The 17,000-nt window shown below is 43.0% G+C and overlaps 3 protein-coding genes across 3 annotated transcripts; 2 read left to right on the top strand and 1 right to left on the bottom strand.

Moving 5' to 3' along the window:
* Positions 1-53: 53 nt before the first annotated feature.
* LOC123508465 lies at positions 54-2,015 on the bottom strand. Its single transcript, XM_045262217.1, has 3 exons — positions 1,683-2,015; positions 1,162-1,510; positions 54-1,051 (listed from the first exon to the last, which is right to left on the bottom strand). The coding sequence occupies exons 1-3, from the start codon at positions 2,013-2,015 to the stop codon at positions 54-56; spliced, it is 1,680 nt and encodes a 559-aa protein (XP_045118152.1).
* A 1,151-nt stretch (positions 2,016-3,166) lies between these two features.
* Positions 3,167-9,516, top strand: LOC123508442 (glycine-rich cell wall structural protein 1-like). Its single transcript, XM_045262182.1, has 3 exons — positions 3,167-3,462; positions 5,216-6,261; positions 7,168-9,516. The coding sequence occupies exons 1-3, from the start codon at positions 3,426-3,428 to the stop codon at positions 8,128-8,130; spliced, it is 2,046 nt and encodes a 681-aa protein (XP_045118117.1). The 5' UTR covers positions 3,167-3,425; the 3' UTR covers positions 8,131-9,516.
* Positions 9,517-12,762: 3,246 nt separating this feature from the next.
* Positions 12,763-16,452, top strand: LOC123508439 (uncharacterized transmembrane protein DDB_G0289901-like). The gene is made up of 3 exons (XM_045262179.1): positions 12,763-12,936; positions 13,234-14,525; positions 15,148-16,452. The coding sequence occupies exons 1-3, from the start codon at positions 12,906-12,908 to the stop codon at positions 16,153-16,155; spliced, it is 2,331 nt and encodes a 776-aa protein (XP_045118114.1). The 5' UTR covers positions 12,763-12,905; the 3' UTR covers positions 16,156-16,452.
* Positions 16,453-17,000: the final 548 nt, after the last annotated feature.

Here is a 17,000-nt window from a genome sequence, read left to right as displayed (position 1 = left end):
GGCCTTTAGACGTATCAGGCGTTGTGCTCGATGCTGGATCTTGTCTAGAAGGCTTAAGTATGAGGGGGGGCAGGACAACCAGGTGAGAGGGCATACTCCATAAGGGGGCGGACTTGAGCTGCATATAGGGTGGAGATTCCCTGGGAGTCGAGGAGATGTGAGACGCGCCGGATGCAGCTAAGTTTCCATGCGGCTTTCTTGGCTATAGTCCTGACGTGTCCAGTGAAGGTCAGGGCACTGTTCATTTCCACACCAAGTATGGAGATGGAAGCCTGCAGGGGTAACGCCCTTCCATCAAGTAAGATGGTGGGTGTGTCAGGGGGGGAGTGTCGTCGGGAAACCAGCATCACCTGTGTCTTGTCAGGAGCAAGTTCCACTTGCCATCGATGCCCCCATGAAACTATGGTTTGCAGTACCTGGTTGATGTGTGCGACAGTCGCACAGTGATCACCGCTGTCGCAAGGGAATGTCAGGGTACAGTCATCGGCGTATGCATGTGCCTCTGGAATGAGCTGGAGCAGGTCATTAAAAAATGCATTCCAGAGGAGAGGGCCGAGAACACTACCCTGTGGGACGCTGGCAGAGATAGGATGTTGGTCTGATGTTTGTCCATTCATCACCACTCTGAGGTATCTGCCTCGCAGGTAGTCTTGCAGCAAGAGGAGCAGATGCCCGTGGATACCCAAGCTGTTCAGTTTGGTGATTAGGCCGTGATGCCACACCCTGTCGAATGCTCCCGCAATGTCGAGAGCAATGATAAAGGTGTCTTTTCCCTGGTCTAGGGACTTATGCCAGGTGGTGGATAATTGAAGTAACAGGTCTGCTGCTGACCTGTTATTTCTGAAACCAAATTGTTTGGTATTAAGTAGATGATGTGAGCCGAGAAAGCAAGATATTTTGTTTGCTATAATGGCTTCAAGTATTTTACCAGGAACTGAGAGAAGGGAGATAGGTCTATAGTTCTTGGGATCAGTCCTCTTGCCCTTTTGTGTATTGCCACCACTCTGGCACCCTTCCAGAGGGTGGGCCACACTCCAGTGGTGATGCAGTGCTGAAAAATGGCGGTGAGGGGTGTAGCCAGCTGAGAGGCACAGTGCTTAAGGATATGAGGGCTTATGTTGTCTGGGCCTAAGGCCTTGTTAGTGTCAACTTGTGACAGACGTTGCCGTACTTCCTCAATAGTGATGGTAATGGTGGAAAGTTTCGCATTTGTGAGGGCTGGCACAAATGGAGGAGGGCGCTCAGGATCAGGTACTGACATCTTGTTGGAGAAAAAAGATGCAAGTACTTCAGCTTTGTCCTTATTTTTGGTGGCCACTGTACCATCGGACTTGTGTAGTGGTGGAACATCATCATCTGATGTCAGGCCTTGCTGCTGCTTAAGTGTGGTCCACCAGGTCTTACTACCCACTGAACGACCGCTGAGTTTGGTCTTAAGGTCTTCTTGCCAGCGTCGTTGAGCCCACTGTTGTACTTGTCGCATGGCTGCACAAGCGTGCTTGTAGCGCTCCTTATTAAATTGGGTAGCATGGCGTGAATACAGTTTCAAGCGCGACTCTTTTCATCAGCTGCCACTCTACACTGGTAACCAAACCAGGGCTGGTCAAGGGGCTTAACAGTGTAGGAATGGCAGGAACATACCTTTCTTGGTACTTGAGCAGAGTACGTGTAAAAGTGTGTACTTGATTATTGATGTCTCCTACGAGGATGCTGCTCCAGGGCGTTTGTTGTAAGGTGTTGCAGAGACCTTTCCAGTCTGCTTTTCCCCACAACCAGTTGGTGCGTGTCACAGCATCATCCCTCTGAGGTGCAACCTGGATTACGCTCAGGACAGCCACATGATCTGATGATCCCACAGCACTGAGTGGAGTGCAGGTGACAACACTGTCTGGTAGATCGCTAACGACAGGATCTAGAGATGAGCCAGAAGTATGAGTGGGAAAATCAACATAATTGGAGAGACCATGTACTGTGAGGAGTTCCTCAAAAGATCTTGCAACCAAGTGTTGGTTCATGTCACCATGTCATGTCTCTCTCTCTCTCTCTCTCTCTCTCTCTCTCTCTCTGTAAATATCACTATAACTTTTATTTCTTTATTTCGTTCTTTTGCATTTTCTGTCTGTCTGTGTGTCAGTCTGTCTGTCTGTCTGTCTGTCTGTCTGTCTGTCTCTCTCTCTCTCTCTCTCTCTCTCTCTCTCTCTCTCTCTCTCTCTCTCCTAATTTAGTTTCCTCAGAGCTAAATGAAAAAAAAAAAATCGACTGGAAAGCGAAGTGAAAGAGGGAAAAAGAAAGATAAAAGAGGAGATGAAGGAATGGATGTTGAAAGGTGAAAGAATAAAAAACAAAAAAATAAAAGGAAAAGAAAGGCAGAGATCATGGCTGAGTATCTGATGCATCAAGTATTGGAATCTTTGAACAGTGATTTTCTCTTTCGCCTTCGCTTCCTCCAATTCATCCTTGTTTTTCTTTTTCTTTTCTGTCTCTTTTTGATCATCTTTCCTCGTCCCTTTCTCCCTTTCTCCCTTCTCTTCCTCCAGACAACATTATATTTCTCATTCGTTTTCTTTTTGTTTCTTCTTTCGTCTTTCTTTCCTTCTTTCCTTCCTTCCTTTCTTTCATTTCCATCATTCTTCATTCTATTACTTAATTCTTCCTATACTTGTCTACATTACCTCTCTCTCTTTCAGTTTTTTTCTATTATCCAACTCACAACATCTTTTATCCTATACATTTTCCACGTTCCTTTTAAGCAAATTTATTCCTTCTTCTACCTTCGTTCGTTCATCATCTCTTTCTGTCCATATTTTTTAATCATTCCTTCATTCCCTTCATCGTGTTCCATTCATAAACATCTTCTTTACTCCTCCTTAATTTCCTTTGTTTATTCCACTCAACATTTTCTCCATTCATTCACTCTTCCTTTCCTTCCTTCTCCCCGTCTTTCCCTCCCTCGCGTCTCATCCATAAGTGTCTTCATCCATCCTCTTCCTTCTTCCCTTCCTTCTTCCTCGTATCAACTTCACGAGTGGCTTCTTCCCATTCCCATCCCGCTCCTTCCTTCCCCCTTTCCTTTCCCATCCTCAGCCGAGGGGACGATTGCAAAAGAGACTACGCAAGATTATATATAACAACGCTCTCTTCCCTCCCGCCGGTGACAGTGTAACACTCTCCCTCTCAACACAAACACTCACAGACGCCAGTTGGTCGCGGAACACCACCCTCGCTGCGCTATCCCCACACATCCTCCCCCAGGAAAACACAAACACAGAAAAGACTTAATTTTTATTCTTATCTCCTGTCATTTTTCCTCTCTTTGACTTCCTCTGTTTCGTCTCTCTCGTTGCTTTTGTATGAGACAGAAAGACAGTAAGAGGTTCAGTTTCATCTCAAGGTTCACGTAATCCGGATCTTCATTTGGGGACGTCATGAGGCCACACCTGACAAGGCATCTTATTCTGGCAGGTAAGAGATATTTTCTTTGTCTTGACTTTCTATTCGGCAAACTATCGTGTGGAAACAGTCAATGGCTCAGAGGGAGACCAGACATTCCTACTGATTTGAGGTGGAATGGGGACCTAGATGTTCTTCATTATGATTTATGTTAAATTAGGTTACGCATTATCTAAACTAACTTACCTAACCCACATTTATTATTCTCTATTGTAGATCCAGCACAAAATAAGGACATCCTACTTCTTAGCTGCATTTTTCTCTATTTGTATCAGAAGAATAATTAATGGTTCTATATTGCAGTTGATTTATAACAGCCTGAATATACACGTAACGTTAAAATGGCACCCTGACACCCTTTTTCCTGCATTCAGCAGTGACATATCATTTATCACCTCTCTGCTGCATTCAACAAGCCACTGAGAATTAATTACTCCTGATTATAAATGGTACATCAGTTTCAGTTTAACGTAAAATGGAACGATAATTTTTTTTTTCTTTACTGCTTTCCATTCATAACCTCACTTTTATGTTCAAGAAAGTACGTACTGCTGCATAAATGAGAAGATTGAATTAGTCTGAACCAAAATTGATGTAGCACAGTAGAACGTTATAAGATTAATTACTATTGAATATTATTAGTACATCAGTAAAATTGAAACGATAAACTCTTTTTCTTCACTACTTTCTATTCATAACCTTTCTTTTATGTTCAAGAAAGTATTGAATTAGTCTGAACCAAAATTGATGTAGCACAGTAGAACGTTATAAATAAATAGTACATCAGTCTCAGTTTAACGTAAAAATGGAACGATAAACTCTTTTGCTTTAGTGCTTTCAATTCAAAACCTTTCTTTTATGTTCAAGAAAATACTGAATTAGTCTTAACCAAAATTGATGTGGCAGTGTAGAAGGTAAATAGTACATTAGTTTCAGTTTAACGTAAAATGGAACGATAAACTCTTTTCCTTTGCTGCTTTCTTCTCATAACCATTTTTTTTTATGTTCAAGAAAGTATTGCATTAGTCTGAACCAAAACTGATGAGGCGCAGTAAAAGGTTATAAAAAGAGACGCCGAGAATCCTTTCCTTGAGTGCATTTTTAAGGGAAGTAGGACGGCTGAGCTCTTGGCGGCGGTAAAAGTGATGTATAAACAGGTTATGGTTTCATCATAGGCAAATGAGATACGAACCATTTGTCCCGAAGCTCCAGTAACTCTAAAAATACAAAAGGCCATTATTTTCCTTTCCATGTTGACTGTGACAACTTCTTCCATTCCAGCGACGCTCCTTCGTATTCTTGTGTGTATATTTAGTCCTTTTACAGTGAAGAGAGACTCAGGTCAAGGAATAACAGGCGACAGTTCGTTACTCCAGTGGTCGTCATTTGTGTCTTGTGGGAAATTAACAGCAGATGAAAGAGTTGCTTGGTCTGTTCGCCTCCAAGAAAGTTCAGTTCAGCTTTTTATTTATTTATTGCATTTACTGGATTTCCTTCTACTACTACTTCTACTGCTACTACCACTAGGACCACTACTACTACTACTACTACTACTACTACTACTACTACTACTACTACTTAAAACTATACAACAACACTCCTACCACAACAATAACTCACACCACCAGCACAACCACCACCACTACCACCACCACCACCGCAACAACCACTACTACTACTACTACTACTACTACTACTACTACTACTACTACTACTACTACTACTACAATAATAAAGCCACTTTACAGTATCACTCTATCAACAGCTCTGGTGGGCGTGTGTTTGTCCCAGCGGAGCTACCTGCCGCCCACAAATGGTTTCAATGGCAACGGTAATGGCAACGGCAACGGGAATGGAAATGGCAACGGTAACGGAAACGGCAACGGTAATGGGAATGGAAATGACATAAACGGAAATGGAAATGGCAATGGAGTAAATGGGAACGGAAATGGCAACGGCAATGGTAATGGAAATGGCAATGGCAATGGAAATGGTAACGGGTTTGGATATCGCTATAACGGAAACGGTAACGGAAATGGTAATGGTCTTAATGGTAATGGAAATGGCAACGGGCTCAACGGTAATGGAAACAGTATCGGAAATGGCAACGGTTTTAATGGCAATGGCAATAGTAACGGAAATGGGATTGGCAATGGTATTAATGGCAACGGTAATGGCAACGGATTGAATGGAAATGGAAATGGCAACGGTTTCAATGGAAATGGCAATGGTATTAATGGCAACGGTAATGGCAACGGCTTGAATGGAAATGGAAATGGCAACGATTTCAATGGGAATGGCAATGGTATTAATGGCAACGGTAATGGCAACGGATTGAATGGAAATGGAAATGACAACGGTTTCAATGGGAATGGCAACGGTATTAATGGCAACGGTAATGGTAACGGTTTCAATGGTAATGGAAATGGCAATGGTAACGGTAACGGCTTCAACGGCAATGGCAATGGCAACGGTAATGGCTTCAATGGTAATGGAAATGGCAATGGCAACGGCAATGGCTTCAACGGTAATGGAAATGGAAATGGCAACGGTAACGGCCTCAATGGTAATGGCAATGGCAACGGGAACGGCTTTAACGGTAATGGCAATGGTAATGGTAACGGCTTTAATGGCAATGGGAACGGCAACGGGAACGGTGACCCCCTAGCTGCCCTGAGCGCGGCGATCGGTGGTGGCGGCGTGGCTGGCGTGGACTACCCGATCCTGGCCGAGGTGCCCGACACTGGCTTTACCTGCAACAACCTCATCCCTGGCTACTACGCCGACACTGCCCCCGTGGCCGGCTGTCAGGTTAGTCCCCCCTCTCCCTCCTCTCTCTCTCTCTCTCTCTGCCCCGTATTCTGAAACGCTTTGTTCTCTCTCCATCACTGCTTTCCAAAGGCTCCAGTTGAAGATACTCGTGTTTTTAAGGGTATCTTTATTGTTCTGGTGTAGATTGGTAAGATTTCTAGTTTATCAAAATGGAGAAACTGTCTTGAAAATTCGGTTAGTTGTCTCTGTGGTCTTGCAAAATTGCCATAGTGAGAGAGAGAGAGAGAAGGCGTTTCTGAATATGAGCGTCTCTCTCTCTCTCTCTGTGTGTGTGTGTGTGTGTGTGTGTGTGTGTGTGTGTGTGTGTGTGTGTAGAAAACCAAGGAGATACATGGGAAAGGTAATGTTCAATGATGATATTATATTGATTTTTTTTATTCAAAGCTTGGTATTTGATGTCATGGTGAAAAGTCTCTTTTTTCTTTATCATTTTTTTCTTTATTTTCCTTTCCTTTCGTCTTATCTTCTCCTCCTCCTCTCCTCCTCTTTCTCCTATTTTTTCACCATTTCCTTCTCATTCATCATAATCTCTTCCTCCTCCTATTCTCTAACTACGTCATCCACACTTATCTTATCTTATTCTCCTCCTATTTTTCACCATTTTCTCCTCATTCATTCTATCCTCCTCCTTCTCCTCTAATTCTCTAACCACCTCCTCACTAATTTTATCATATCTTCCTCCTCCTCCTCCCCCTTCTCTTTTTTCTCTTCCTCCTTCTCTCCTTCTCCTCCTCATCCTCTTTCTATTTTTCACAATTTCTTTCTCATTCATTTTATCCTCCTCCTTCTCTAATTCTCCAACCACCTCCTCATTTATCTTATCATATCCTCCTCCTCCTCCTCCTCCTCCTCCTCCTCTTCCTCCTCCTCTTCCTCCTCCCACAGGTATTCCACATCTGCCAGGCGGGCGGGCGGCAGAACTCCTTCCTGTGTCCCAACGGCACCGTGTTCAACCAGCAGTACTTCGTGTGTGACTGGTGGTACAACTTCGACTGCTCCACCGCGCCGGACTTCTACGACCTCAACGCCAACATCGGAGTCACCAACGGGAACAGTCACGGAAATGGGAACGGTAATGGGAATGGTAATGGCAACGGTAATGGAGGCAACGGTAATGGTAATGGGAATGGTAATGGCAACGGGAATGGAGGCAACGGTAATGGAAATGGCAATGGTAATGGTAACGGTAATGGAGGCAACGGTAATGGTAATGGCAATGGTAATGGTAACGGGAATGGAGGCAACGGTAATGGAAATGGCAATGGTAACGGTAATGGAAATGGTAATGGCAACGGAAATGGTAATGGTAATGGCAATGGCAATGGCAACGGAAATGGTAATGGCAATGGTAACGGTAATGGCAATGGCAATAGTAACGGTAATGGAAATGGTAATGGCAACGGAAATGGCAACGGCAACGGTAATGGCAATGGAAACGGTAATGGAAACGGCAATGGAAATGGCAACGGTAATGGTAATGGTGATGGTAATGGCAACGGTAATGGCAATGGTAATGGCAACGGCAATGGTAATGGATATGCATATAACAGAAACGGTAATGGAAGAAACACATTCGGAAACGGTAATGGCAATGGATATAGTTATGGCAATAATGGTAATGGCAACGGTAATGGAAATGGCAATGGCAACGGCAATGGAAATGGCAACGGTAATGGCAATGGCAATTTTAACGGTAATGGCAACGCTAATGGAAATGGCAACGGTAACGGCAACGTAAATGGAAATGGAAATGGTAATGGTAACGGCAATGGCAACGGGAATGGATACAGTTATCACAGAAATGGCAACGGGGGAAACGGATTTAATGGCAACAGTATTGGACGATGAAGATAACAAGAAGAGAAGGATGAAAACAGGAACACAATCATTAGTGATAAATATGGTAAAATAAATAAATAAATAAATAAATAAATAAATAAATAAATAAAAAGTAACGACAAGAAGAGTAACGAAGAATGATCTCACTGTAGATTATCATTAACATTATTATTACCATTATTATTACCATTATTATTATCATTATTACCATTATTATTATTATTATTATTATTATTATTATTATTATTATTATTATTATTATATTTACTGTTATTATGAAAGGTCAGAATTCCTTTAATATTGGTAATCGAACGCCAAGGAACAAATATTTAATGGAAAAATACTAATACTTATATATCACGCATAAATCGATGACATTATCAGAGAGAGAGAGAGAGAGAGAGAGAGAGAGAGAGAGAGAGAGAGAGAGAGCCTGACACACACACACACACGTAAAGATTTGATGATAACCATACTACTACTACTACTACTACTACTACTACTACTACTACTACTAATAATAATAATAATAATAATAATAATAATAATAATGATAATAATAATGTACGGTTTTGCACGATACTTCTGCTACTCTTTAGATAGGCGCATGTTATTTTCTCGAGTTTTTCCCGGTGTTACGCGTCTGGAGGGTGTGATGTGCGAGTATACTATAATTTGTCTACTCTGAAATGGCTCCTGGATTTAAAACATACTGTAGCTTATTCATTACGTCATTGATTTGATGTGAATGATTTTTGTTTTCTGTCGATCAACGCTCATATTACAAGTATAGCTCACAGTTTTCCTCAAGACCTGACAACCACGCATTCCCTGGTACACCACTCAAACCAAGACCCATCCAGGAGCCACTTTAGAGAAGGCAGACTATACACGACATTCTAGTATTAGGTGCCATAAAAGAAATATTGAGTGAGTTTGTTAAAGATTGTAATGAATTAGTAGTATCATATATAAAGAGAGTTTATGAAAGATTGCTATGAATTTAGAAGTTATGAAGGTGGTATAGAGAAATATTACAGAGCTTATGAAAGATTGTTATTAAAAGTTATGAAGGTGGTAAGAAATATTTAGTGAGTTTGTTAAAGACTGTAACAGATTAGTGGTATCATATATTTTTAAGGAGTTTATATGAATTTAGAAGTTATGAAGGTGATATAGAGAAATATTAGAGTTCATGAAAGATTGTTATTAGAAGTTACGAAGGTGGTGATAAATATTTAGTGAGTTTATGAAAGATTGTAAGTGTTTGTCATTTATGGCAGTACGTAATATCGCATCTTGTTGTTTTTTATCTGTTGTTTCGTTTACAACCGAGTCATAGTTAATGTCTTTTGTAACTTGACGAAAGTGTGAATAAATGTATTACAACATGTCCACGACTTGTTTGCTTCTCCTCAGAGGTTTAAAGAACTTTCTTCACCTCTCTAGTACACGTTAAGTCAATAATCACCAAGTGTCGCCTTTACTTGCAATTTTTGTGGTATTTTTAGGGATTTTCGTGCTGTTACTACTACTACTACTACTACTACTACTACTACTACTACTACTACTGTTTCTACTACTATTACTACAACTACTACTACTATTACTACTACTACTACTACTACTACTACTACTACTACTACTACTACTACTACTACTACTACTACTACTACTACTACTACTACTACTACTGTTTCTTCCATTTTGCTAATGGTAATGCTGTGAAACCTTTTCTTCTTTCTTATTCCAATAAACAACTGGAAAATTTAAACAACTTTCCTTTCTACTTCGATTTAAAACTCTAAACGTGGCAAAAGATACGCAATAGGTAAACTTTTTTTATGCAGAAATCGCTGGGAACTCAGTTTTAACGTTCGGTGTGCTCTTCGTAGACAAACAGAGAGGATCCGCCACCTCGCTTCCGAATCTTATTTTCCGCATAATGATCAGCGACGCCAAGATTCACCTGCTTTACATATTCATGCACAACTGCAAGTAAAGACACACTGAATCGTCCTTGTCTGCCTCACGGTCGAGACAAATATTTCCTCCTTTCCTCCCTTCCTCTTTTCTATTTGGCTAAAAATTAAACAAGCATTAAACAAGCACCTAATAGCGTATGCATGTCTTTCTCTTCGAGCTCTTCTTAACCCCTTTAGTGCCATGACGCAATTCTATAATCATTCTGCTTACTATTCAGAAACTTGTGTGGGGGATTAGAATATTGAAGACTGTGGGTATTAATCTTCTGACCTCCATACACCCATCCAATAAAGTGGTATAATCGTACACAAATCTCAAGGTAAAAGTGTGTCCAGTATGATGTAAGATGAACAATAATCCCTCAACATAGTATATATCTCAAACAAATATTTCTCCCCATTCTCTTTTGAATTTCGCTAGAGGTTAAACAAGCTACTAAAAGTTCAAGAATATATATTTTTAATGGATGAGGAATGAATGGTTATGGTACAGAATAGTATTTCAAGAATCGGACTGTTGATAACCTGCCCCTTGCTGCCGACCACTTGTGTACGGATCCCATGCTGCACACAGAAGGGAAAAAAAAAAAAAAAAAACGGAAGAAACAACAACAACAACAACAACAAACAAACAAACAAAAATAGAGATAACTTTTCTTCTTCCTCTCTCCCCTATTCTGTCCAACTCTCTAACGCAAGAGTTAACTGGTACTCGCAATCTTTCATAGCTCTGTTTTGACTCTGAAACTCCCTGCCTGTGTCTGTATTTCCAACTTCCTATGACTTGACTTCATTCAAGAGGGAGGTTTGAAGACATTTGTCCCTAACCTTTGACTAATTCTATCGGCTCTATAAGGAAACTGGCGACTGAGTGGGCCTTTTTCTTTATATTTTTGTTACTTTTGGCCAGTCCTTCTCTCTTACATAGAATACAGTGGAACCATGCGTGCTTTGGGGTCCGAGGGGTCTCCAAGCGCACGGGTTCGAATACTGTCCACAGTCCGAGTTGGGCTTCCTCACTCGGGGCAACGGTTTCCTAGCGGGTGGGCTTTGAGATAGGAGGTACCCTAAAAAGTATCCCCTTTAGCCCATAAATTCCCGTGAAAAGCCCAAACGGTATAAATAAAAAAAAAAAAAAAAACGACGAAAATAGAGGATCTTAAGATTGAAAGTAATACGTAGGTACAATACAACCTTCCCCTCTCTCTCTCTCTCTCTCTCTCTCTCTCTCTCTCTCTCTCACTTTGACGGTACTGACGCAATAGATGGGAGCAAGAAGGGTGGACGAGGGGCGCATCTTCTTTTCGTGTTACCTAGAGTTTCCTCACAGTACATTACCCGTTGGCAAGTGGGAAAAAGTGTGGTCTATCTGGGCCGTGGGAGATCACTGAGATCTTAGTATACTAGAGTCGGTGTAAGTTAGACATTTGAGGCTGGTGCTTGGCTGTCCACTGGGAGATGAAGGGACGGTTGTGATAAAGAATGTTGGTGATGATAATGACAATGATGATAATAATGAAATAATGATGATAGTGAGATAATAATGATAGTGTGTTTTCAAGTTACAGCGGATACGAGTGTTAAAATGATGTTCAAAAGTTAAATTATGCTAATGAAAAATACAGATAACGAGAGAGAGAGAGAGAGAGAGAGAGAGAGAGAGAGAGAGAGAGAGAGAGAGAGAGAGAGAGAGAGAGAGTGGAAAAATGACTCCTATCCACGATGACAATGCCAATGAACAATAAAGAACACTGGAAAGATGAATACAAATTTACTTACGAAATAAAAAAATAAATAAATCAGATGCAGAACAAACATGCGGTCAAATGAAGGTGGTTAATATGACTCGACTTGCCTTTAGCTCGTGGACTCAAACAATACGAAAAAAGGCGGTAATAAAAATAAACCAAAAACAGACGATCATGCAAATTACGACATGTTATTTGATGAGAGGGAGGGAGATATTGCCGCGAGGTCTCACACGGCCAGCTTCATCCTCGGTACTGGCGGTCAGATGAGCGTTCAATTGGACCGCCGGCGCGTGACACGAGTTATGCTGCGGTCGTGATGGAGAGGAGAGAGGGAGAGGGAGAGGGAGAGGGAGGAAGGTGACGGGGTGAAGAAGACGCCAGCACCAAGGTCATGTAATATATTTGTACTGTTCTGGTACAACTGTTCTCGCCCCCCTCTTCTCTCTCTCTCTCTCTCTCTCTCTCTCTCTCTCTCTCTCTCTCTCTCTCTCGTTCACTCTCAATAAGATTAATCTTATAATAGGTAATTATAATTGTTACATTGAGAGAGAGAGAGAGAGAGAGAGAGAGAGAGAGAGAGAGAGAGAGAGAGAGAGAGAGAGAGAGAGAGAGAGACAGTAGGTATACATCAAAGTGTACCAAGTTTCTGTAAGGAACATAAATTCTGAGTAACCAAATTGTTTGGTCTCAAGTCAGACCTCTCTCTCTCTCTCTCTCTCTCTCTCTCCGACCTTGGCAAGGCAGTGGAAAGGAGAGGGAAGGAATGGAGTGGGTGGGAAAAGAGACGCGGAGGGTGGGCGGTAAGTGGAAGCGGAGGGGGCGGAGGGAAGGGAGGAAGGAAGGAAGGAAGAGGAGCAGGTATATAAGGCGCGATGATGGCCTTTCAAACCACACAACTGCTTCTGCACTCCTCCAGCCTCCTCCTCCTCTCTTCTCCAGCTTGCCAGACGCCTCAGTTTGAGTTCACTATATTCGACTTGCTTGGCTACCTCTCTGTTTAGGTCTCTCCCTTGTGTCTCTCTCTTTTCTTCCTCTCCGAAACGCAAGCATGAAGTTAGCGCGGTGTCTTGTGCTTGTCGGTAAGATATATTTTATTCTTTAGTAGTTCTCTGTCTGGTGTGACACTGTACCTCAGTTCCGTCCTCCGTTTATCTGTTAAATGTTCAGTGGAGCTGGTACAAACTTGAAACTAAAATTCACACTTCAGCAAATGCTCATAAAAGTTGATCTAGTTTTTGTACTGTTTAGAATAATTGGACATTTTCATAACTAGCACATGTCTTCCAGTATGTTTATAAAAGAACATAATATTCTCAGTTCTCTTTTCCATATCAATCAGCTTCAAGGACTGCAGGATCCATCTCTCTTCCCAACAGGTGTTTTAGGCCTATGTGTGGCTGATCCGCAGACTTACCTTCCTCCTGTTAACGGATTCAACGGGAATAGCAACGGAGCTCCCATTCGAACCACCAATGGCAATGGGAATGGAGGAAATGGTTTCGCCACAAATGGTAATGGTAATGGCGTGAATGGCGCAAACGGTGGCAGTCTGAATGGCAATGGATACACCAATGGCAACGGAGCTAATGGTAATGGCGCCACCGTAAATGGCAATGTTAATGGCGTGAACGGCAACGGCAACGGATATTCTTATAGCAATGGCAATGGTCTCAATGGCAACGCTAACGGTAATGGTCTTAACGGCAATGGCAATGGAGTAACAAGCAATGGCAATGGCGTAAATGGTAATGGCAATGGATATTCTTATGGGAACGGTGGCAATGGCAATGGAGTAAATGGCAATGGGAATGGTGTTACTAGCAATGGATATTCCAATGGCAACGGAAACGGCCTTACTGCTAACGGAAATGGCGCCGTCAACGGCAATGGCAATGGGTATTCCTACGGTAACGGCAATGGCGTTAATGGCAACGGTGCCAGCAGCAATGGCGTTAATGGCAACGGTGCCAGCAGCAATGGTGTTAATGGCAACGGTGCCAGCAGCAATGGCAACGGATACTCCTACACCAATGGCAACGGCGTCAACGGCAACGGAGTTAATGGTAACGGTGCCAGCAGCAATGGTGTTAATGGTAATGGCGTCAGCAGCAACGGTCTTAACGGCAACGGCGCTAGCGGCAATGGCAACGGATATTCCTACACCAATGGCAACGGCGTCAACGGCAACGGCGTCAACGGCAACGGCGTCAACGGCAACGGCGTCAACGGCAACGGTGTCAACGGTAACGGCGCCAATGGTAACGGTGTTACTAGCAATGGCATTAATGGCAACGGCGTAAACGGCAACGGTTACTCTTACACAAACGGCAACAGTAATGGTATTAACGGCAATGGGAATGGTGCTCGTGTCAATGGCAATGGTGTTAATGGGAATGGATACACCAATGGCTTTACGAACGGCAACGGTAATGGAAATGCAGCCAACGGCAATGGCTTCATCAACGGAGACATAACTCGCGCCAACGGGAATGGTCTGGTGGAAGGCTTCAACGGTGACCCCATCGAGGCCCTGAGCGAGGCGATCGGCGGCGGCGGAGTGCCTGGCGTGGACTACCCGATCCTGGCCGAGGTGCCCGACACTGGCTTCACCTGCGACAACCTCATCCCTGGCTACTACGCCGACACTGCCCCCGAGGCCGGCTGTCAGGTGAGTCTCCCTTATCCTCTCCTCTTCTGTCTGTCTGTCTGTCTCTCTCTCTCTCTCTCTCTCTCTCTCTCTCTCTCTCTGCTTTCACTCCAAAAGGTTGTTTTCATGACACATGTTGCCTTAATTTCCTGTCCTTTGCTGCAGCCACAGTATATTTTACCCATTATCTTGGCCGTGTCTTCCCTTCTCTTAACACATCATTGCCTATATTAATTTTCCCCAGCGGAATAATTACTTTTGTCACATATTTAAGAATAATACTGATACACTTCTTACTAAGTTCTCTCTCTCTCTCTCTCTCTCTCTCTCTCTGTCTGTCTGTCTGTCTGTCTGTCTGTCTGTCTGTCTGTCTGTCTGTCTGTCTGTCTGTCTGTCTGTCTGTCTGTCTGTCTGTCTGTCTGTCTGTCTGTCTCTCTCTCTCTCTCTCTCTCTCTCTCTCTCTCTCTCTCTGTCTGTCTGTCTGTCTGTCTGTCTGTCTGTCTGTCTGTCTGTCTGTCTGTCTGTCTCTCTCTCTCTCTCTCTCTCTCTCTCTCTCTCTCTCTCTCTCTCTCTTATTCAGTCTACATTTTTAAAACTCTACTAATACCTCGCTCTCCTCCTCCCTCTCCTCCACCACGCACAGGTGTTCCACATTTGCCAAGACGAAGGGAGACTGGACTCCTTCCTGTGTCCCAACGGCACCGTGTTCAACCAGCAGTACTTCGTGTGTGACTGGTGGTACAACTTCGACTGCTCCACAGCCCCGGACTTCTACGACCTCAACGCCAACATCGGAGTCACCAATGGTGCTGTCAACGGTGACGGCCTTATCAACGGCAACGGGAATGGTAATGGTATTGGACGCGCTAATGGTAATGGTCTGACCAATGGCAATGGTTATAGTAACGGCATCAGCGGCAATGGAAATGGCGTCAATGGTAATGGAATTGGCATCAGTGGCAATGGCAATGGCAATGGCAATGGTTATTCTTATAGCAACGGAAACGGCATCAATGGCAATGGAAATGGTGCCGTTGCCAATGGAAATGTCAATGGCAATGGATACACTAATGGCAACGGAAATGGTGCCCCTGTTACTGGAAATGGCAACGGGTACACTAATGGCAACGGAAATGGTGCCCCTGTTACTGGAAATGGCAACGGGTACACTAATGGCAACGGAAATGGTGTCCCTGTTACTGGAAATGGCAACGGGTACACTAATGGCAACGGAAATGGTGCCCCTGTTACTGGAAATGGCAACGGGTACACTAATGGCAACGGAAATGGTGCCCCTGTTACTGGAAATGGCAACGGGTACACTAATGGCAACGGCAATGGTGCCCCTGTTACTGGAAATGGCAACGGGTACACTAATGGCAACGGAAATGGTGCCCCTGTTACTGGAAATGGCAACGGGTACACTAATGGCAACGGCAATGGTGCCACTGTTAATGGAAACGGGGCTGTAAATGGTGTCACAAATGGAGCCAATGGAAATGGCGCTAGAGCCAATGGAAATGGAATTAACGGAAATGGAGGCAATGTTAATGGCAATGGATATTCATACCCCAACAGGAATGGTCTCAACGGAAACGGTAATGGTAATGGCAACAAAATTACAGGTCTTTACCAGACTCCTGTTGTCTAAGTGATTTATCCTTTCTCTCTCTCTCTCTCTCTCTCTCTCTCTCTCTCTCTCTCTCTCTCTCTCTCTCTCTCTCTCTCTCTCTCTCTCTCTCTCTTTCTCTCTGCTTTCACTAGACAATTCGTGCAAACCTGTGCCTTGGTGCTCATGTTTTCAGAATTATTAGTAGCTACGACTCGAGTATTTAGTTCGCAAGGTGCCATAAATACAAACATGTATACCCACTCATTTACCGATTACTATACTCGAACATTTAAATGTATCCTTATATTAGAACAATAAAACACCTGTGCCTAATGATACTGATTTTCATAGACCCTAAAGAAATTCCTTCACATTTTTGTGCTATTCAACCAGATCAAGCAAATAGCCTGTCTGATCAAGAACAATATACAGCTACTCAGTGCACTGGTACTAATGTCAGCCAAACGTAATACCTTGTAAGCCCGGGGAATTGTCTGTCTCTGGATTCGTAATATTGCATTTGCAGATACTGTCCAGAATGATTATGGCATTTTTACGAGCTGTCACACATGTTATCACAGAACTAACACATCACGAGTCAACAGATTATTTTCTTGAGACTCCACCTTCAGCATTACCTAGCTGACTTCTTAATGTAGTGATGATTTATTCGACTCTGTATTCAACAAGTCAATAATGATCCTTATAAAGAAAAAATGCTATCAAAAAACTTAGCTAGAAAAAAAAACGTGTCAACCAATTCACTGACCGTCTCACATTCAGCATGGCACACAGCACCAGATATTCTGCATTGCAGGCCAGTGTGCGCTGCCACAACAAATGACTATATAAACATGATAGGAAGGCTGTCTCTCGACCAATGG

The sequence above is a fragment of the Portunus trituberculatus genome, chromosome 24 (genome assembly GCF_017591435.1).
Source record: "Portunus trituberculatus isolate SZX2019 chromosome 24, ASM1759143v1, whole genome shotgun sequence".
NCBI classification, from domain to species: Eukaryota; Metazoa; Arthropoda; class Malacostraca; order Decapoda; family Portunidae; genus Portunus; species Portunus trituberculatus.
Note: the sequence above shows the minus strand (reverse complement) of the source record. Positions and strands in the feature narration are given on the sequence as shown.

Coding starts and splice junctions, on each gene's coding strand:
- LOC123508465 (XM_045262217.1), bottom strand. CDS start 2,015: ATGAACCAACACTTGGTTGCAAGATCTTTTGAGGAACTCCTCACAGTA. Junction 1,511..1,682: donor TAGGAGACATCAATAATCAA/GTACACACTTTT, acceptor CAATTTAATAAG/GAGCGCTACAAGCACGCTTG. Junction 1,052..1,161: donor TATTGAGGAAGTACGGCAAC/GTCTGTCACAAG, acceptor GCCATTTTTCAG/CACTGCATCACCACTGGAGT.
- LOC123508442 (XM_045262182.1), top strand. CDS start 3,426: ATGAGGCCACACCTGACAAGGCATCTTATTCTGGCAG. Junction 3,463..5,215: donor AAGGCATCTTATTCTGGCAG/GTAAGAGATATT, acceptor CTCTATCAACAG/CTCTGGTGGGCGTGTGTTTG. Junction 6,262..7,167: donor CCCCCGTGGCCGGCTGTCAG/GTTAGTCCCCCC, acceptor CTCCTCCCACAG/GTATTCCACATCTGCCAGGC.
- LOC123508439 (XM_045262179.1), top strand. CDS start 12,906: ATGAAGTTAGCGCGGTGTCTTGTGCTTGTCG. Junction 12,937..13,233: donor GCGGTGTCTTGTGCTTGTCG/GTAAGATATATT, acceptor TCTTCCCAACAG/GTGTTTTAGGCCTATGTGTG. Junction 14,526..15,147: donor CCCCCGAGGCCGGCTGTCAG/GTGAGTCTCCCT, acceptor CACCACGCACAG/GTGTTCCACATTTGCCAAGA.